The sequence below is a fragment of the Oncorhynchus masou genome, chromosome 26 (assembly GCF_036934945.1).
Source record: "Oncorhynchus masou masou isolate Uvic2021 chromosome 26, UVic_Omas_1.1, whole genome shotgun sequence".
Classification (NCBI taxonomy): Eukaryota; Metazoa; Chordata; class Actinopteri; order Salmoniformes; family Salmonidae; genus Oncorhynchus; species Oncorhynchus masou.
The window spans coordinates 23,302,357-23,324,249 of NC_088237.1; the positions used below are offsets into that span (position 1 = coordinate 23,302,357).

The window sequence follows — 21,893 nt, forward strand, 5'->3', positions numbered from 1 at the left end:
GGCAACATGTACTGATTTTGCATAGAGCCACATCAATTTACAGAAATACTCGTAATAAATATTGATAAAATATACACTATTATACATGGAACTTTAGATAAACTTCTCCTTAATGCAACCTCTGTGTCAGATTTTTAAAAAACTGAAAAAGCATGCCATGCAATATAAGTATGGCGCTCAGAGAACAAACAAGCCAAAAATATATCCGCCATATTTTGCAGTCAACAGAAGTCAGAAATAACATTATAAATATTCACTTACCTTTGATGATCTTCATCAGAATGCAATCCCTGGAATTCCAGTTCCACATTAAATGTTTGATTTGTTCTATAAAGTTCATAGTTTATTTTCAAATAGCTCCTTTTGTTAGGGCTTTTGGTATTCAAATCCAAACGCGCGTGCAAGTCCAGCCAAAAGGTCGGACGAAAAGTCCAAAAGGTTATATTACAGGTCTTAGAAACATGTCAAACGAAGTATAGAATCAATCTTTATCTTCAATAATGTTCCAACTGGAGAATTCCTTTGTCTGTAGAAAAGCAATGGAATGCAAGTTAACTTTCACATGACCACGCGTCACGAGCTCATGGCAATCTGCCAGGCACCTGGCTCAATCCCCTCTCATTCGGCCCCCCTTCACAGTAGAAGCCTCAAACAAAGTTCTAAAGACTGTTGACATTAGGGAGTGTATGACCAATATCCCACTGTATCTTCGATAGGCTATGAGTTGAAAACCTACAAACCTCAGATTTCCCACTTCCTGGTTGGATTTTTCTCAAGTTTTTGCCTGCCATAGTTCTGTTATACTTACAGACATCATTCAAACAGTTTTAGAAACTTCAGAGTGTTTTCTATCCAAATCTACTAATTACATGCATATTTTAGCTTTTATGGCTGAGTAGCAGGCAGTTTACTCTGGGAACCTTATTCATCCAAGCTACTCAATACTGCCCCCCAGTCACCAAGAAGTTAAACGAGCACTGTGTTAAGAATTAGGTGGGTCTCAGAGTTTCAGAGTTGCAGCGATGAAACAAGGTCATAACTTGGGACCTGTGGGAGAACATTTGGTAAAATAAAGCACCAAAACAAAACCCCCCTCAGTCTTCAGTTAAACAGATAGGAAGTCAATCTTCTTTGTGAATAGATTTCCTCATTTCCAGTGACATCACCAACTAATTGCCATGGGAAGCGACACAGGAAGGGGTTTGAGGGGGGGAGTGGGGGAGGGTCTGCCGGTTTGGTTTCCTGTCCCTCGATGTATGTGTGTGTGCTCCCTCCAAACTCATCGCCCAGTCACCTCTAGTTCCATGTCACCGTGGGTTGTGAAGCTTTTTGTCTTTTCTCCATTTGGATCTTTTACGTTCCTGTTTTTGACCTGGTCTTCTGGATTCTGTGGTATTGGATGATCAGATGCCCTTTCATTGGTATGCTTTGACCTTTGAACTGTAAGGTTCAGTCAGACGCACCAGGATTAGTTGTGTTGGAACACAGGAGGAGCAGTTCTGGGTTTTGATTGATCGATGTGTTGGATTTTTGGGGTTTTTCCTGGCTGCGTTGATAATACCTTGGTGATTGAAGAAAAACAAGGTATAGTGTGTGTGTGTGTGTAAGTGCGCACGCACGCACACACACACACACACACAGCATGCTTGTTGCAATTAGTCACAAGGCAGGAGCCTGGCTGGGTGTTATTGTGAGAGATCCAGCTAAGGTCAGAGGTACTGAAACACACAGGGGGTGTGTGGTTTTAAAAATGCTTGTCTAAGTAATCACAGTTACTGTACACTAAATCTTTGACAACTATGGAAATTCAAGATGGCGCCCACAAGTTGATGTCCCCTCCCACAGTTTCTCTGCATTGCATCATGCCACCAATAGACAAATGTATTCTACAGGGCCTAATGCCACTAGCATCCAGGCCATGTGGAGAGGGAATGGGATGTTCCCACCACGCGACTCTGTGTACAAAGAGTTTTCTTGGGCGATGTCTTAAAATCAATCTTTTCTTTCTCTCTCCCACATCACTCCCCCCTCTCTTGCCCTCTATTATTTGGTCTTCTCGCTCTTTTACCCTCCCCCTCTCTTTACCCCTCCCTCTCTCTCTCTCTCTCTCTCTCTCTCTCTCTCTCTCTCTCTGTCTCTCACACTCAGACGGAGAATGGCAGTGCTCTCCACGAGGCAGCTCTCTATGGGAAGATGGATGTGGTTCGTCTGCTGCTAGACTCAGGTGGGTGTCATGAGAGAGTCCATGTACCCCCTTCCCTCATACCTCTGTTCCTGTTCTTATGTGTATGTAAACCTGTCCCCTGTGTTTACCCCCCTCATACCTCTGTTCCTGTTCTTATGTGTATGTAAACCTGTCCCCTGTGTTTACCCCCCTCATACCTCTGTTCCTGTTCTTATGTGTATGTAAACCTGTCCCCTGTGTTTACCCCCTCATACCTCTGTTCCTGTTCTTATGTGTATGTAAACCTGTCCCCTGTGTTTACCCCCTCATACCTCTGTTCCTGTTCTTATGTGTATGTAAACCTGTCCCCTGTGTTTACCCCCCTCATACCTCTGTTCCTGTTCTTATGAGTATGTAAACCTGTCCCCTGTGTTTACCCCCTTATACCTCTGTTCCTGTTCTTATGTACATGTAAACCTGTCCCCTGTGTTTACCCCCTCATACCTCTGTTCCTGTTCTTATGAGTATGTAAACCTGTCCCCTGTATTTACCCCCTCATACCTCTGTTCCTGTTCTTATGTACATGTAAACTTGTCCCCTGTGTTTACCCCCTCATACCTCTGTTCCTGTTCTTATGTGTATGTAAACCTGTCCCCTGTGTTTACCCCCCCCCCATGCCTCTGTTCCTGTTCTTATGAGTATGTAAACCTGTCCCCTGTGTTTACCCCCCATACCTCTGTTCCTGTTCTTATGTGTATGTAAACCTGTCCCCTGTGTTTACCCCCCCCCCATACCTCTGTTCCTGTTCTTATGAGTATGTAAACCTGTCCCCTGTGTTTACCCCCCCATACCTCTGTTCCTGTTCTTATGAGTATGTAAACCTGTCCCCTGTGTTTACCCCCTCATACCTCTGTTCCTGTTCTTATGTACATGTAAACTTGTCCCCTGTGTTTACCCCCACATACCTCTGTTCCTGTTCTTATGTGTATGTAAACCTGTCCCCTGTGTTTACCCCCCCCCATACCTCTGTTCCTGTTCTTATGTGTATGTAAACCTGTCCCCTGTGTTTACCCCCCCCCATACCTCTGTTCCTGTTCTTATGAGTATGTAAACCTGTCCCCTGTGTTTACCCCCTCATACCTCTGTTCCTGTTCTTATGTACATGTAAACTTGTCCCCTGTGTTTACCCCCTCATACCTCTGTTCCTGTTCTTATGTGTATGTAAACCTGTCCCCTGTGTTTACCCCCCCATACCTCTGTTCCTGTTCTTATGAGTATGTAAACCTGTCCCCTGTGTTTACCCCCTCATACCTCTGTTCCTGTTCTTATGAGTATGTAAACCTGTCCCCTGTGTTTACCCCCCTCATACCTCTCTTCCTGTTCCTGTTCTTATGAGTATGTAAACCTGTCCCCTGTGTTTACCCCCTCACTCCTCTGTTCCTGTTCTTATGAGTATGTAAACCTGTCCCCTGTGTTTACCCCCTCATACCTCTGTTCCTGTTCTTATGAGTATGTAAACCTGTCCCCTGTGTTTACCCCCTCATACCTCTGTTCCTGTTCTTATGAGTATGTAAACCTGTCCCCTGTGTTTACCCCCTCATACCTCTGTTCCTGTTCTTATGAGTATGTAAACCTGTCCCCTGTGTTTACCCCCTCATACCTCTGTTCCTGTTCTTATGAGTATGTAAACCTGTCCCCTGTGTTTACCCCCCTCACTCCTCTGTTCCTGTTCTTATGAGTATGTAAACCTGTCCCCTGTGTTTACCCCCTCATACCTCTGTTCCTGTTCTTATGAGTATGTAAACCTGTCCCCTGTGTTTACCCCCTCATACCTCTGTTCCTGTTCTTATGAGTATGTAAACTTGTCCCCTGTGTTTACCCCCCTCACTCCTCTGTCCCTGTCTATGTTCTTATGAGTATGTAAACCTGTCCACTGTGTTTACCCCAATACTGCTGTTGATCTATCTAACAGTATGTACACGTTATGTTTTGGAGATATCAGCAGCACTAGCAATCCATCCTGCCATAGCTAGTAAATCAAATCTAATTTTATTGGTCACATACACATGGTTAGCAGATGTTAATGCGAGTGTAGCAAAATGCTGTCATTCCCCTCTCTCTGTCAGTCACATGATACAGTAGATGCTGTGAGAGAGAGAGGGACAGTAGATGACATGGAGAGAGAGGGGGACAGTAGATGAGAGAGAGAAGACAGTCGACGATATGGAGAGAGAGAGAGTAGACAATCGATGATATGGAGAGAGAGAGAGGGGGACAGTAGATGAGAGAGACTGAGACAGAGTAGACAGTCGATGATATGGAGAGAGAGAGTAGACAGTCCATGATATGGAGAGAGAGAGTAGACAGTCGATGATATGGAGAGAGAGAGTAGACAGTCCATGATATGGAGAGAGAGAGTAGACAGTCGATGATATGGAGAGAGAGAGTAGACAGTCGATGATATGGAAAGAGAGACAGTAGACGATATGGAGAGAGAGAGTAGACAGTAGACGATATGGAGAGAGAGAGTAGACAGTCAACGATATGGAGAGAGAGAGTAGACAGTAGACGATATGGAGAGAGAGAGAGTAGACAGTCGATGATATGGAGAGAGGGACAGTAGACGATATGGAGAGAGAGAGAGTAGACAGTCGACGATATGGAGAGAGAGAGAGTAGACAGTCGACGATATGGAGAGAGAGAGAGTAGACAGTATACGATATGGAGAGAGAGAGAGTAGACAGTATACGATATGGAGAGAGAGAGTAGACAGTATACGATATGGAGAGAGAGAGTAGACAGTCGACGATATGGAGAGAGAGAGTAGACAGTCGATGATATGGAGAGAGAGACAGTAGACGATATGGAGAGAGAGAGTAGACAGTAGACGATATGGAGAGAGAGAGTAGACAGTCAACGATATGGAGAGAGAGAGTAGACAGTAGACGATATGGAGAGAGAGAGAGTAGACAGTCGATGATATGGAGAGAGGGACAGTAGATGGTATGGAGAGAGAGAGAGTAGACAGTCGACGATATGGAGAGAGAGAGAGTAGACAGTCGACGATATGGAGAGAGAGAGAGTAGACAGTATACGATATGGAGAGAGAGAGAGTAGACAGTATACGATATGGAGAGAGAGAGTAGACAGTATACGATATGGAGAGAGAGAGTAGACAGTCGACGATATGGAGAGAGAGAGTAGACAGTATACGATATGGAGAGAGAGAGAGAGTAGATAGTATACGATATGGAGAGAGAGAGTAGACAGTCGACGATATGTGGAGAGAGAGAGTAGACAGTCGACGATATGGAGAGAGAGAGCGAGACAGAGAGTAGACGATATGGAGAGAGAGACAGTCGATGATTTGGAGAGAGAGAATAGACAGTCGACGATATGGAGAGAGAGAGTAGACAGTCGACGATATGGAGAGAGAGAGTAGACAGTCGACGATATGGAGAGAGAGAGTAGACAGTATACAATATGGAGAGAGAGAGCGAGACAGAGAGTAGACGATATGGAGAGAGAGACAGTCGATGATTTGGAGAGAGAGAATAGACAGTCGACGATATGGAGAGAGAGAGAGTAGACAGTCGACGATATGGAGAGAGAGAGTAGACAGTCGACGATATGGAGAGAGAGAGTAGACAGTCGACGATATGGAGAGAGAGAGTAGACAGTCGACGATATGGAGAGAGAGAGTAGACAGTCGACGATATGGAGAGAGAGAGTAGACAGTCGACGATATGGAGAGAGAGAGTAGACCGTAGACGATATGGAGAGAGAGACAGTAGACGATATGAAGAGAGAGAGACAGTAGACGATATGGAGAGAGAAAGTAGACCGTAGACGATATGGAGAGAGAGACAGTAGACAATATGGAGAGAGACAGAGAGAGAGAGAGACTGTAGACGATATGGTGAGAGAGAGAATAGACGATATGGAGAGAGAGAGAACATAGACGATATGGAGAGAGAGAGAACATAGACGATATGGAGAGAGAGACAATAGATGATATGGAGAGAGAGACAGTAGACAATATGAGAGAGAGACAATATGGAGAGAGAGACAGTAGACAATATGGAGAGAGAGAGTAGACAGTCGCCGAAATGGAGAGAGAGAGTAGACAGTCAACAATATGGAGAGAGAGAGAGTAGACAGTCGCCAATATGTGGAGAGAGAGCGTGGACAGTCGACAATATGGAGAGAGGGACAGTAGACGATATGTGGAGAGAGAGAGAGACAGTAGACAATATGGAGAGAGAGAGAGGGAGAGAAAGTAGACGATATTGAGAGATGGAGAGAGACGATATGGAGAGAGAGAGAGACAGTAGACGATATGGAGAGAGAGAGAGAGAGAGAGTAGACGATATGGAGAGAGAGAGAGAGTAGACGATATGGAGAGAGAGAGAACATAGACGATATGGAGAGAGAGACAATAGTCACCAGGACCACAAATACAAATTTCATCTAGACACTGTTGCCCTAGAGCACACAAAAAACTATACATACCTTGGCCTAAACATCAGCGCCACAGGTAACTTCCACAAAGCTGTGAACGATCTGAGAGACAAGGCAAGAAGGGCATTCTATGCCATCAAAAGGAACATAAATTTCAACATACCAATTAGGATTTGGCTAAAAATACTTGAATCAGTCATAGAGCCCATTGCCCTTTATGGTTGTGAGGTCTGGGGTCCGCTCACCAACCAAGACTTCACAAAATGGGACAAACACCAAATTGAGACTCTGCACTCAGAATTCTGCAAAAATATCCTCCGTGTACAACGTGGAACACCAAATAATGCATGCAGAGCAGAATTAGGCCGATACCCACTAATGATCAAAATCCAGAAAAGAGCTGTTAAATTCTATAACCACCTAAAAGGAAGCGATTCCCAAACCTTCCACAACAAAGCCATCACCTACAGAGAGATGAACCTGGAGAAGAGTCCCCTAAGCAAGCTGGTCCTAGAGCTCTGTTCACAAACACACCCTACAGAGCCCCATGACAGCAGCACAATTAGACCCAACCAAATCATGAGAAAACAAAAAGATAATAGAGAGCCATGTAGGCAGACATGGCTCTCAAGAGAAGACAGGCTATGTGCTCACTGCCCACAAAATGAGGTGGAAACTGAGCTGCACTTCCTAACCTCCTGCCCAATGTATGACCATATTAGAGAGACATATTTCCCTCAGATTACACAGATCCACAAAGAATTCGAAAACAAATACAATTTTGAAAAACTCCCATATCTACTGGGTGAAATTCCACAGTGTGCCATCAGAGCAGCAAGATTTGTGACCTGTTGCCACGAGAAAAGGGCAACCAGTGAAGAACACGCACCATTGTAAATACAACCCATATCTATGCTTATTTATTTTATCTTGTGTCCTTTACCATTTGTACATTGTTAAAACACTGTATATATATATAATATGACATTTGTAATGTCTTTATTGTTTTGAAACTTCTGTATGTGTGATGTCTACTGTTAATATTTATTGTTTATTTCACTTTATATATTATCTACCTTACTTGCTTTGGCAATGTTAACACATGTTACACATGCCAATAAAGGCCCTTGAATTGAATTGAATTGAGAGTAGACAGTCGACGATATGTGGAGAGAGAGAATAGACAGTCGACAATATGGAGAGATAGTAGACAGTCGACGATATGGAGAGAGAGTAGACAGTCGACGATATGGAGAGAGAGTAGACAGTCGAGATATGGAGAGAGAGTATTCAGTCGACGATATGTGGAAAGAGAGAGTAGACAGTCGAGGAAATGTGGAGAGAGAGTAGACAGTCGAGGAAATGTGGAGAGAGAGAGTAGACAGTCGATGAAATGTGGAGAGAGAGAGTAGACAGTCGACGATATGTGGAGAGAGAGAGTAGACAGTCGACGATATGTGGAGAGAGAGAGTAGACAGTCGATGATATGGAGAGAGAGAGAAGACAGTATACGATATGGAGAGAGAGTAGACAGTATACGATATGGAGAGAAAGTAGACAGTAGACGATATGGAGAGAAAGTAGACAGTCGACGATATGGAGAGAGTAGACAGTCAACGATATGGAGAGAGAGAGTAGACAGTCGACGATATGGAGAGAGAGAGTAGACACAATACGATATGTGGAGAGAGAGAGTAGACAGTCGACGATGTGTGGAGAGAGAGAGTAGACAGTTTACGATATGGAGAGAGAGAGCGAGAGAGAGAGTAGACTATATGGAGAGAGAGAGTAGACAGTCGACGATATGGAGAGAGAGAGTAGACAGTCGACGATATGGAGAGAGAGTAGACAGTCGACAATATGGAGAAAGTAGACAGTCGATGATATGGAGAGAGAGAGTAGACAGTCGACGATATGTGGAGAGAGAGAGTAGACCGACGATATGTGGAGAGAGAGAGTAGACAGTCGATGATATGTGGAGAGAGAGTAGACAGTCGACGATATGTGGAGAGAGAGAGTAGACAGTCAACGATATGTGGAGAGAGAGAGTAGACAGTCGACGATATGGAGAGAGAGAGTAGACAGTCGACGATATGGAGAGAGAGAGAAGACAGTATACGATATGGAGAGAGAGTAGACAGTATACGATATGGAGAGAGAATAGACAGTCGACGATATGGAGAGAGAGACAGTAGACGATATGGAGAGAGAGAGAGAGAGAGAGAGACAGTAGACGATATGGAGAGAGAGAGAGAGAGAGAATAGACGATATGGAGAGAGAGAGAATAGACGATATGGAGAGAGAGAGAATAGACAATATGGAGAGAGAGAGAATAGACGATATGGAGAGAGAGAGAACATAGACGATATGGAGAGAGAGAAAATATACAATATGGAGAGAGAGAGAATAGACGATATGGAGAGGGAGACGGTAGACAATATGAGAGAGAGAGAGTAGACAGTCAACGATATGTGGAGAGAGAGAGTGGACAGTCGACAATATGGAGAGAGGGAAAGTAGACGATATGGAGAGAGAGTAGACAGTCGACGATATGGAGAAAGTAGACAGTCGATGATATGGAGAGAGAGAGTAGACAGTCGACGATATGTGGAGAGAGAGAGTAGACCGACGATATGTGGAGAGAGAGAGTAGACAGTCAACGATATGTGGAGAGAGAGTAGACAGTCGACGATATGGAGAGAGAGTAGACAGTCGACGATATGAGAGAGAGAGAAGACAGTATACGATATGGAGAGAGAGTAGACAGTATACGATATGGAGAGAGAATAGACAGTCGACGATATGGAGAGAGAGACAGTAGACGATATGGAGAGAGAGAGAGAGAGAGAGACAGTAGACGATATGGAGAGAGAGAGAGAGAATAGACGATATGGAGAGAGAGAGAATAGACGATATGGAGAGAGAGAGAATAGACAATATGGAGAGAGAGAGAATAGACGATATGGAGAGAGAGAGAATCGGCGATATGGAGAGAGAGAGAACATAGACGATATGGAGAGAGAGAAAATATACAATATGGAGAGAGAGAGAATAGACGATATGGAGAGGGAGACGGTAGACAATATGAGAGAGAGAGAGTAGACAGTCAACGATATGTGGAGAGAGAGAGTGGACAGTCGACAATATGGAGAGAGGGAAAGTAGACGATATGGAGAGAGAGAGACAGTATACGATATGGAGAGAGAGAGTAGACAGTATACGATATGGAGAGAGAGAGCGAGAGAGAGAGTAGACGATATGGAGAGAGAGACAGTCGACGATATGGAGAGAGAGAGTAGACAGTCAACGATATGGAGAGAGAGAGTAGACAGTCGACGATATGGAGAGATAGAGTAGACAGTCGACGATATGGAGAGAGAGAGTAGACAGTCGACGATATAGAGAGAAAGTAGACAGTCGACGATATGGAGAGAGAGACAGTAGACGATATGGAGAGAGAGCGAGAGAGAGAAAGTAGACGATATGGAGAGAGAGTAGACAGTCGACGATATGAGGAGAGAGTAGACAGTCGACAATATGAGGAGAGAGTAGACAGTCGACGATATGTGGAGAGAGAGAGTAGACAGTCGACGATATGTGGAGAGAGAGAGTAGACCGTCGACGATATGTGGAGAGAGAGAGTAGACAGTCGACGATATGTGGAGAGAGAGAGTAGACAGTCGACGATATGGAGAGAGAGAGTAGACAGTCGACGATATGTGGAGAGAGTGAGTAGACAGTCGACAATATGGAGAGAGAGTCGACAGTCGACAATATGAAGAGAGAGTAAACAGTCGACAATATGAAGAGAGAGTAAACAGTCGACAATATGAAGAGAGAGTAGAAAGTCGACAATTTGGAGAGAGTCAGTCGACGGTCGACGATATGGAGAGAGAGTGTAGACAGTCGACGATATGGAGAGATAGTCGACAATATGGAGAGAGAGGACAGTAGAGGATATGGAGAGAGAGCGAGAGGGAGAGAGAGAGGACAGTAGAGGATATAGAGAGAGAGAGGGAGAGAGAGAGGACAGTAGAGGATATAGAGAGAGGGAGAGAGAGGACAGTAGAGGATATAGAGAGAGAGAGAGAGGGAGAGAGAGAGGACAGTAGAGGATATAGAGAGAGAGGGAGAGAGAGAGAGGACAGTAGAGGATATATATAGAGAGAGAGGACAGTAGAGGATATATAGAGAGAGAGGACAGTAGAGGATATAGAGAGAGAGGGAGAGAGAGAGAGGACAGTAGAGGATATATATAGAGAGAGAGGACAGTAGAGGATATATAGAGAGATGGAGAGAGAGAGAGGACAGTAGAGGATATATATAGAGAGAGAGGACAGTAGAGGATATGGAGAGAGAGAGAGGGGGACAGAGACAGTAAATGATATGGAGAGAGAGGAGAGTAGAGGATATAGAGAGAGACAGGACAGTAGAGGATATATAGAGAGAGAGGACAGTAGAGTATATATATAGAGAGAGGGAGAGAGATAGAGGACAGTAGAGGATATGGAGAGAGAGAGAAGACAGTAGAGGATATGGGGAGAGAGAGAGGACATTAGAGGATATAGAGAGGGAGAGAGAGAGAGGACAGTAGAGGAAATAGAGAGAGAGAGGGAGAGAGAGAGAGGACAGTAGAGGATATATATAGAGAGAGGGAGAGAATAGACGATATGGAGAGAGAGAGAACATAGACGATATGGAGAGAGAGAAAATATATGATATGGAGAGAGAGAATAGACGATATGGAGAGAGAGAAGGTAGACAATATGAGAGAGAGAGTAGACAGTCAACGATATGTGGAGAGAGAGAGTGGACAGTCGACAATATGGAGAGAGGGAAAGTAGACGATATGGAGAGAGAGAGAGACAGTAGACGATATGGAGAGAGAGAGTAGACAGTATACGATATGGAGAGAGAGAGCGAGAGAGAAAGTAGACGATATGGAGAGAGAGACAGTCGACGATATGGAGAGAGAGTAGACCGTCGATGATATGGAGAGAGAGAGTAGACAGTCGACGATATGGAGAGAGAGAGTAGACAGTCGACGATATAGAGAGAAAGTAGACAGTTGACGATATGGAGAGAGAGACAGTAGACGATATGGAGAGAGAGAGTAGACAGTTGACGATATGGAGAGAGAGAGTAGACAGTCAACGATATGGAGAGAGACAGTAGACAGTCGACGATATAGAGAGAAAGTAGACAGTCGACGATATGGAGAGAGACAGTAGATGATATGGAGAGAGAGAGAGAGAGACAGTAGACAATATGGAGAGAGAGAGAGAGAGAATAGACGATATGTAGAGAGAGTAGACAGTCGATGATATGGAGAGAGAGAGTAGACAGTCGACGATATAGAGAGAAAGTAGACAGTTGACGATATGGAGAGAGAGACAGTAGACGATATGGAGAGAGAGAGAGAGAGAGAGAGAGTAGACAGTCGACGATATGTGGAGAGAGAGAGTATACAGTCGACGATATGGAGAGAGAGAGTAGACAGTCGACGATATGTGGAGAGAGTAGACAGTCGACGATATGGAGAGAGAGATAATAGAAAGTTGACGATATGTGGAGAGAGAGAGTTGACAGTCGACGATATGTGGAGAGAGAGAGTACACAGTCGACGATATGTGGAGAGAGAGAGTAGAGAGTCGACGATATGTGGAGAGAGAGAGTAGACAGTCGACGATATGTGGAGAGAGAGAGTAGACAGTCGACGATATGTGGAGAGAGAGTAGACAGTCGACGATATGTGGAGAGAGAGAGTAGACAGTCGACGATATGTGGAGAGAGAGAGTAGACAGTCGACAATTTGGAGAGAGAGTCGACAGTCGACAATATGAAGAGAGAGTAAACAGTCGACAATATGAAGAGAGAGTAGACGGTCGACAATTTGGAGACAGTCAGTCGACGGTCGACGATATGGAGAGAGAGAGTCGACGGTTGACGATATGGAGAGAGAGTGTAGACAGTCGACGATATGGAGAGAGAGTCGACAGTCGACAATATGGAGAGAGAGGACAGTGGAGGATATGGAGAGAGAGCGAGCGAGAGGACAGTAGAGGATATGGGGAGAGAGAGAGGACAGTAGAGGATATAGAGAGAGAGGACAGTAGAGGATATAGAGAGAGAGTGGGAGAGAGAGAGAGGACAGTAGAGGATATGTAGAGAGAGAGAGGACAGTAGAGGATATGGAGAGAGAGAGGGAGAGAGAGGACAGTAGAGGACATAGAGAGAGAGGGAGAGAGAGAGAGAGGACAGTAGAGGATATATATATAGAGAGAGAGAGGACAGTAGAGGATATGGAGAGAGAGAGAGGACAGTAGAGGATATGGAGAGAGAGAGGGAGAGAGAGGACAGTAGAGGACATAGAGAGAGAGGGAGAGAGAGAGGACAGTAGAGGATATAGAGAGAGAAAGGGAGAGAGAGAGAGGACAGTAGAGGATAGACAGTAGAGGATATAGAGAGAGAGAGAGAGGACATTAGAGGATATATATATATAGAGAGAGAGAGAGGACAGTAGAGGATATATATAGAGAGAGAGGACAGTAGAGGATATATAGAGAGAGAGAGGACAGTAGAGGATATAGAGAGAGAGGACAGTAGAGGATATATAGAGAGAGAGGGAGAGAGATAGAGGACAGTAGAGGATATGGAGAGAGAGAGTAGACAGTCGACGATGTGTGAAGAGAGAGTAGACAGTCAATGATATGTGGAGAGTGAGTGTAGACAGTCGACGATATGGAGAGAGAGAGAGTCGACAGTCGACGATATGTGGAGAGAGAGAGTAGACAGTCGACGATATGTGGAGAGAGAGAGTAGACAGTCGACAATATGGAGAGAGGGACAGTAGACGATATGGAGAGAGAGAGAGAGAAAGTAGACGATATGCAGAGAGAGAGTAGACAGTCGACGATGTGTGGAGAGAGAGAGTAGACAGTCGACGATATGTGGAGAGAGACAGTGGACGGTCGACGATATGTGGAGAGAGAGAGTGGACAGTCGACGATATATGGAGTGAGAGAGTAGACAGTCGACGATATGTGGAGAGAGAGAGTAGACAGTCGACGATATGTGGAGAGAGTAGACAGTCGACGATATGTGGAGAGAGTAGACAGTCGACGATATGGAGAGAGAGAGAATAGAAAGTCGACGATATGTGGAGAGAGAGAGTTGACAGTCGACGATATGTGGAGAGAGAGAGTAGACAGTCGACGATATGTGGAGAGAGAGAGTAGACAGTCGATGATATGTGGAGAGAGAGTGTAGACAGTCGACGATATGTGGAGAGAGAGTAGACAGTCGACGATATGTGGGAGAGAGAGTAGACAGTCGACGATATGTGGAGAGAGAAAGTAGACAGTCGACGATATGTGGAGAGAGAGTGGACAGTCGACGATATGTGGAGTGAGAGAGTAGACAGTCGACGATATGTGGAGAGAGAGAGTAGACAGTCGACGATATGTGAGAGAGAGAGTAGACAGTCGAGCGATATGTGGAGAGAGTAGACAGTCGACGATATGGAGAGAGAGAATAGAAAGTCGACGATATGTGGAGAGAGAGAGTTGACAGTCGACGATATGTGGAGAGAGAGAGTAGACAGTCGACGATATGTGGAGAGAGAGAGTAGACAGTCGATGATATGTGGAGAGAGAGTGTAGACATTCGACGATATGTGGAGAGAGAGAGTAGACAGTCGACGATACGTGGAGAGAGAGAGTAGACAGTCGACGATATGTGGAGAGAGAAAGTAGACAGTCGACGATATGTGGAGGGAGAGAGTAGACAGTCGACAATTTGGAGAGAGAGTCGACAGTCGACAATATGAAGAGAGAGTAAACAGTCGACAATATGAAGAGAGAGTAGACAGTCGACAATTTGGAGACAGTCAGTCGACGGTCGACGATATGGAGAGAGAGTGTAGACAGTCGACGATATGGAGAGAGAGTCGACAGTCGACAATATGGAGAGAGAGGACAGTAGAGGATATGGAGAGAGAGCGAGCGAGAGGACAGTAGAGGATATGGGGAGAGAGAGAGGACAGTAGAGGATATATAGAGAGAGAGGACAGTAGAGGATATAGAGAGAGAGTGGGAGAGAGAGAGAGGACAGTAGAGGATATGTAGAGAGAGAGGGAGAGAGAGGACAGTAGAGGACATAGAGAGAGAGGGAGAGAGAGAGAGGACAGTAGAGGATATAGAGAGAGAAAGGGAGAGAGAGAGAGGACAGTAGAGGATATAGAGAGAGAGAGGGAGAGAGAGAGGACAGTAGAGGATATAGAGAGAGAGAGGGAGAGTGGTCTTGTCCTACAATTGTTTTTGTCCGTGGAGCTTATTTACATAGATGAGTGACAGGCCTGTACCGGTGTACTGTCTGACCCATGTCATCCACCCAACCTTCTCCTCTATCCATCAGTCTGTGTGTGTGTGTGTGTGTGTGTGTGTGTGTGTGTGTGTGTGTGTGTGTGTGTGTGTGTGTGTGTGTGTGTGTGTGTGTGTGTGTGTGTGTGTGTGTGTGTGTGTGTGTGTGTGTGATACAGGATGGACACAGCTAGCTTCCTCTGTTGGTAAATTGTCAGACAGAAATACAGTATGGATGTTTTCCTTGTAAATTTCTCCAAGTGAGTATATTTAGGATCTTTGTCCTCCTACACGCAACACTTTACTGTGCTTCCCCTTTAAAATGTGTATATAGATTTTCTTGTTAAGGGATTGTGTGCAAGAGGCTAGAGTAGTGTGTGTGTGAGTGTGTGCGCGCTTGCTCGTGTGTGAGTGTCTGCTGGGTGCCTGACCCATGGTTTCGGTCTTCTGTCTGTCTGTTGCAGGTATTGATGCCAACATCACAGACTGCCAGGGAAGGACAGCTCTGGAGATCCTCAGAGAACACCCCTGCACAGAAGTCCCAGCAAATCACTGCACTCATGCAAGGTACCACACATTAACACACACACATTAACACACACACATGCATTAACCACACACATTAACCACACACATTAACATGCACACACATTAACATGCACACATTAACATGCACACACATTAACATACACACACATTAACATACACACATTAACATAAACACACATTAACATACACACATATCAACATACACACACATTAACACACACACATTAACATACACACACATTAACATACACACATTAACATACACACACATTAACATACACACACATTAACATACACACACATTAACATACACACACATTAACATACACACACATTAACATTAACATACACACACATTAACATACACACACATTAACACACACACATTAACACACACACATTAACATACACACACATGAACATACACACACATTAACATACACACACACATATTAACATACACACACATTAACACACACACATTAACATAACACACACACATATTAACATACACACACATTAACATACACACACATTAACATACACACACATTAACATACACATGCATTAAAACACACATGCATTAACATACACACACATTAACATACACACATATCAACACACACACATTAACATACACACACATTAACATACACACACATTAACATACACACACATTAACATACACACATTAACATACACATACATTAACATACACACATATCAACATACACACACATTAACATACACACACATTAACACACACACACATTAACATACACACATTAACATACACACACATATTAACATACACATATCAACATACACACACATTAACATACACACACATTAACATACACACGCATTAACACAAACATGCATTAAAATACACATGCATTAACATACACACACACACATTAACATACACACATATCAACATACACACACATTAACATACACACACATTAACATACACACACATTAACATACACAAGCATTAACATACACACATGCATTAACATACACACATTAACACACACACACCGCTCTCTCTCTCCCTCGTCGTGACAGTGTACGTCACGACGAGGGTGGTTGTTTAGAGTGCCTGGCGGTGTAGTGTCCGTATGTGTGCAGATTGTGTGCAGATTGAGACAAGTCGTTCCAGGAAGTTTATTTGTCCAATGGGGAACAAGAACAATGTGAGCCCTCTGTGTTGCTCTTCCTATACACGGAGGGAGGGGGGATTCTCTTACGCAACCTAATGCTTCAGCCATTGTCTTCTGCTATCAGAGAACGATGCACTGTTGTCACTAGTCCTGAGGTGTTAGTGTAGGATAATGAATTCACGGGTTAACTCATGGAGTTGAGTGGCCTGGCTATCTGCAGTTATGGCTAAGCCTCTAGAATGTTCTGTAGGAGTGAGTGGTTTTGAGTTTGTGGATGGGTATTTGGATGTCTTGGTTGTCCTTTTCAAGTCAAACTTTATTTGTCAAATGCCCCGACTACAACAAGTGTAGACTTTACCGTGAAATGCTTACTTACAAGCCCTTAACCAACAGTGCAGTTCAATAACTGTTTACCAAGTAGACTAAAATAAAAAGTAACACAATAAGAATAACAATAACGGAGCTATATACAGGGGGCACCGGTACCGAGTCAGTGTAGTGGGGTACAGTTGAGGTAATTTGTACTTGTAGGTGGGGGTGAAGTGACTATGCATAGATAATAAACAGCGAGTAGCAGCAGTGTAGAAAAGGAAGGGGTCAATGTAATAGTCCGGTGGCGATTTGACTAATTGTTCAGCAGTCTTATGTCTTGGGGGTAGATGCTGTTGATGAGCCTTTTGGTCCTAGACTTGGCGCTCCGGTACCGCCGTGCGGTAGCAGAGATAACAGTCTTGGCCCCAGTGATGTACTGGGCCGTATGCACTACCCTCTGTAGCGCCTTACTGTCAGATGCCGAGCAGTTGCCATACCAGGTCGGTGATGCAACCGGTCAGGATGCTCTCGATGGTGCAGCTGTAGAACCTTTTTGAGGATCTGGGGACCCATCTTTTCAGTCTCCTGAGGGGGAAAAGGTCTTGTCGTGCCCCCTTCACGACTGTCTTGGTGTGTTTGGACCATGATAGTTCGTTGGCGATGTGGACACCAAGGAACTTAACTCCAGACCCGCTCCACTACAGCCCCGTTGATGTTAATGGTGGCCTGTTTGACCCGCTTTTTCTTGTAGTCCACGATCCTCTCATTTGTCTTATTCACATTAAGGGAGAGGTTGTTGTCCTGGCACCACACTGCCAGTTCTCTGACCTCCTCCCTATAGGCTGTCTCATCGTTGTCAGTGATCAGGCCTACCACTGTTGTGTCGTCAGCAAACTTAATGATGGTGTTGGAGTCGTGTTTGGCCACGCAGTTGTGGGTGAACAGGGAATACAGGAGGAGACTAAGTACAACCCCTGAGGGGCCCCAGTGTTAAGGATCAGTGTGGCAGACGTGTTGTTGCCTACTATTACCACTTGGGAGAGGCCCATCCGGAAGTCCAGGATCCATTTGCAGTGGGAGGTGTTTAGTCCCAGAATCCTTAGCTTAGTGATGAACGTCGTGGGCGCTATGGTGTAGAACGCTGAGCTGTAGTTAATGAACAGTATTCTCACATAGGTGTCCAGTTGAGAAAGGGCAGTGTGGAGTGCGATTGAGATTGCGTCATCTGTGGATTGGTTAGGGCGGTATGTGAATTGGAGTGGGTCTAGGGTGTCCGAGAGAATACTGCTGTGAGCCATGACCAGCCGTTCAAAGCACTTCATGGCTACCGACGTGAGTGCTACGGGGCGGTAATCATTTAGGCAGGTTACCTTCGCTTTCTTGGGCACAGGGACTATGGTCGTCTGCTTGAAACATGTAGGTATTACAGACTCGGTCAGGGACAGGTTGAAAATGTCAGTGAAGACACTTGACAGTTGGTCCGTGCATGCTTTGAGTACACGTCCTGGTAATCTGTCTGGCCCAGTATCTTTGTGAATGTTGACCAAAGGTTTTGTTCACATCGGCTACCGAGAGTGTTATCACACAGTCATCCAGAACAGCTGGTGCTCTCGTGCATGCTTCAGTGTTGCTTGCCTCAAAGCGAGCATACAAGGCATTTCGCTCGTCTGGTAGGCTTGCGTCACTGGGTAGCTCGTGTCTGGGTTTCCCTCTGTAGTCCGTAATCGTTTTCAAGCCCTGTCACATCTGATGAGCGTCAGAGCCGGTGTAGTAGGATTCAATCTTAATCCTGTGTTGACATTTTGCTTATTTGATGGTTCGTCTGAGGGCATAGCGGGATTTCTTATAAGCGTCCGGATTAGTCTCCCGCTCCTTGAAAGCGGCAGCTCTAGCCTTTAGCTCGATGGGGATGTTGACTGTAATCCATGGCTTCTGGTTGGGATATGTACGTACAGTCACAGTGGGGACGACGTCATCGATGCACTTATTGATGAAGCCGATGACTGAGGTTGTGTACTCCTCAATGCCATTGGATGAGTCCCGGAACATATTACAGTCTGTGCTAGCAAAACAGTCCTGTAGTGTTGCATCCGCGTCATCTGACCACTTCTGTATTGCGCAAGTCACTGGTACTTCCTGCTTTAGTTTTTGCTTGTAAGCAGGAATCAGGAGGATAGAATTATGGTCAGATTTGCCAAATGGAGGACGGAGGAGAGCTTGTATGCATCTCTGTCTGTGGATTAAAGGTGGTCTAGGACTTTTTTTCTCTGGTTGCTCATGTGACATGCTGGTAACATTTTTGTAAAACTGATTTAAGTTTGCGTCACACACACACACACACACACACACACACACACACACACACACACACACACACACACACACACACACACACACACACACACACACACACACACACACACACACACACACACACACACACACACACACACATTTTTTTTTTTTTTATGTATGAAAACAAAAATTTGCTTTTTGGTCTTCATTTAAGGTTAGGCATTAGGGTTAGCAGTGTGGTTAGGGTTACCTTTAAATTCTGATTTGCTGACTTTGTGGCCAGCTAGCGACCACTCTGCAGTACTGCCTCCAGAACAAGATTCTTGACGAAAAACGCTGACCTGCGCATATGCTTCAGTCATACTGCACGCAGACTCGAAGAGACACAAAAATGGTATCCACGAGTTCATCTGACCCTGGGGGAGCAGAACAATGGCCCGAATCTCCCTTTAATCACAGCTGTAGACTGGGGTTGACTAGACACCAGAGAAGACCAACAGTCTTGACCTGAATATAGAAGCTACAATCAGTGGTGATAGTAGAAGCCCTGCAGTCTGCTGTCGTGTTCCCTGTCTTTCTAACCACAGACAGACACAGACAGACACACAGACAGACACACAGACAGACACACAGACAGACACACAGACAGACACACAGACACACAGACAGACACACAGACAGACACACAGACAGACAGACAGACAGACAGACAGACAGACAAGTTCTAGATGATTTAGAGAAAAAGTAAAGATAGATGAGAAGAGAGAGATGGAAACAAAGAGGTTAATTCAGGGTCAGGAATGAGGGAGAGGAAGGTAGGTAGGGGGAGAGAAGGAGAAGGAGGGAGAGGTAGGTAGGGGAGAGAAGGAGAAGGAGGGAGAGGTAGGTAGGTAGGGGGAGAAACGAAGGAGGGAGAGGTAGGTAGGGGGAATTCAGTAGGTCAGGGGGAATAGACGAAGGAGGGAGAGGTAGGTAGGTAGGGGGAGAGAAGGAGGGAAGGTAGGTAGGAGGGGGAGAGTAGGAAGGAGGGGAGGTAGGTAGGTAGGGGGAGAGAAGGAGAAGGAGGGAGAGGTAGGTAGGGGGAGAGTAGACGAAGGAGGGAGAGGTAGGTAGGTAGGGGGAGAGTAGACGAAGGAGGGAGAGGTAGGTAGGTAGGGGGAGAGAAGGAGAAGGAGGGAGAGGTAGGTAGGGGGAGAGAAGGAGAAGGAGGAGAGGAGGTAGGTAGGTAGGTAGGTAGGTAGGTAGGGGGAGAGAAGGAGGAGGGAGAGGTAGGTAGGGGGAGAGAAGGAGGGAGAGGTAGGTAGGTAGGTAGGTAGGGGAGAGAAGGAGAAGGAGGGAGAGGTAGGTAGGGGGAGAGAAGGGAGGAGGGAGAGTGTAGGTAGGGGGAGAGAAGGAGAAGGAGGAGAGGTAGGTAGGGGGAGAGAAGGAGAAGGAGAGGGAGGTAGGTAGGGGGGAGAGAGAGAAGGAGAGGAGGGAGAGGTAGGTAGGTAGGGGGGGGGAGAAGAAGGAGAAGGAGGAGGGAGAGGTAGGTAGGGGGGGGAGGAGAAGGAGAAGGAGGGAGAGGTAGGTAGGTAGGGGGAGAGAAGGAGAAGGGAGGAGGGAGGGAGGTAGGTAGGGGGAGAGGGAGGGGGAGAGGTAGGTAGGGGGGAGAAGGAGAAGGAGAAAGGAGGGAGGTAGGTAGGGGGAGAGAAGGAGAAGGAGGGAGGGAGAGGTAGGTAGGGGGAGAGAGGAGAAGGAGAAGGAGGGAGAGGTAGGTAGGGGGAGAGGAGGAGAAGGAGGGAGGGAGGTAGGTAGGGGAGAGAAAGGAGAAGGAGGAGAGGTAGGTAGAAGGAGAAAGGAGAGAGGTAGGTAGGGGGAGGAGGAAAAGGAGGGTAGGTAGGGGAGAGAAGAGAAGGGAGGGAGAGGTAGGTAGGGGGAGAGAAGGAGAAGGAGGGGGGGTAGGGGGAGAGAAGGAGAAGGAGGGAGAGGTAGGTAGAGAAGGAGAAGGAGGGAGAGGTAGGTAGGTAGGGGGAGAGAAGGAGAAGGAGGGAGAGGTAGGTAGGTAGGTAGGGGGAGAGAAGGAGAAGGAGGGAGAGGTAGGTAGGTAGGGGGAGAGAAGGAGAAGGAGGGAGAGGTAGGTAGGTAGGTAGGGGGAGGAGAAGGAGAAGGGGGAGTAGGAGAGGAGAGGTAGGTAGGGGGGAGAAGGGAAGGAGGAGGAGGAGAGTAGGTAGGGGGGAGAGGGAGAGAGAAGGAGAAAGGAGGGAGAGGTAGGTAGGGGGAGAGAAGGAGAAGGAGAGAGGAGGGAGAAGGTAGGGGGAGAGAAGGAGGGAGAGGTAGGTAGGGGGAGGAAGAGAAGAGAAAGGAGGGAGAGGTAGGTAGGGGGAGAGAAGGAGAAGGAGGGAGAGGTAGGTAGGTAGGTAGGGGGAGAGAAGGGAAAGGAGGGAGAGGTAGGTAGGGGGAGAGAAGGAGAAGGAGAAAGGAGGGAGAGGTAGGTAGGGGGAGGGGAGAAGAAGGAGAAGGAGTAGGGGGAAGAAGGGAGGGGAGGAGGAGAGGTAGGTAGGGGAGAGAAGGAGAAAGAGGAGGGAGAGGTAGGTAGGGGGAGAGAA

The 21,893-nt window shown here is 45.9% G+C and overlaps 1 protein-coding gene across 1 annotated transcript in view; it reads left to right on the forward strand.

Moving 5' to 3' along the window:
- Window positions 1-21,893, forward strand: part of LOC135515071 (ankyrin repeat and sterile alpha motif domain-containing protein 1B-like) — a 416,040-nt gene that overhangs the window by 161,366 nt on the left and 232,781 nt on the right. The window contains 3 exon segments of the mRNA XM_064938895.1: window positions 2,149-2,224; window positions 15,451-15,512; window positions 15,514-15,553. Of these exon segments, the coding sequence (XP_064794967.1) occupies window positions 2,149-2,224; window positions 15,451-15,512; window positions 15,514-15,553 (178 nt within the window).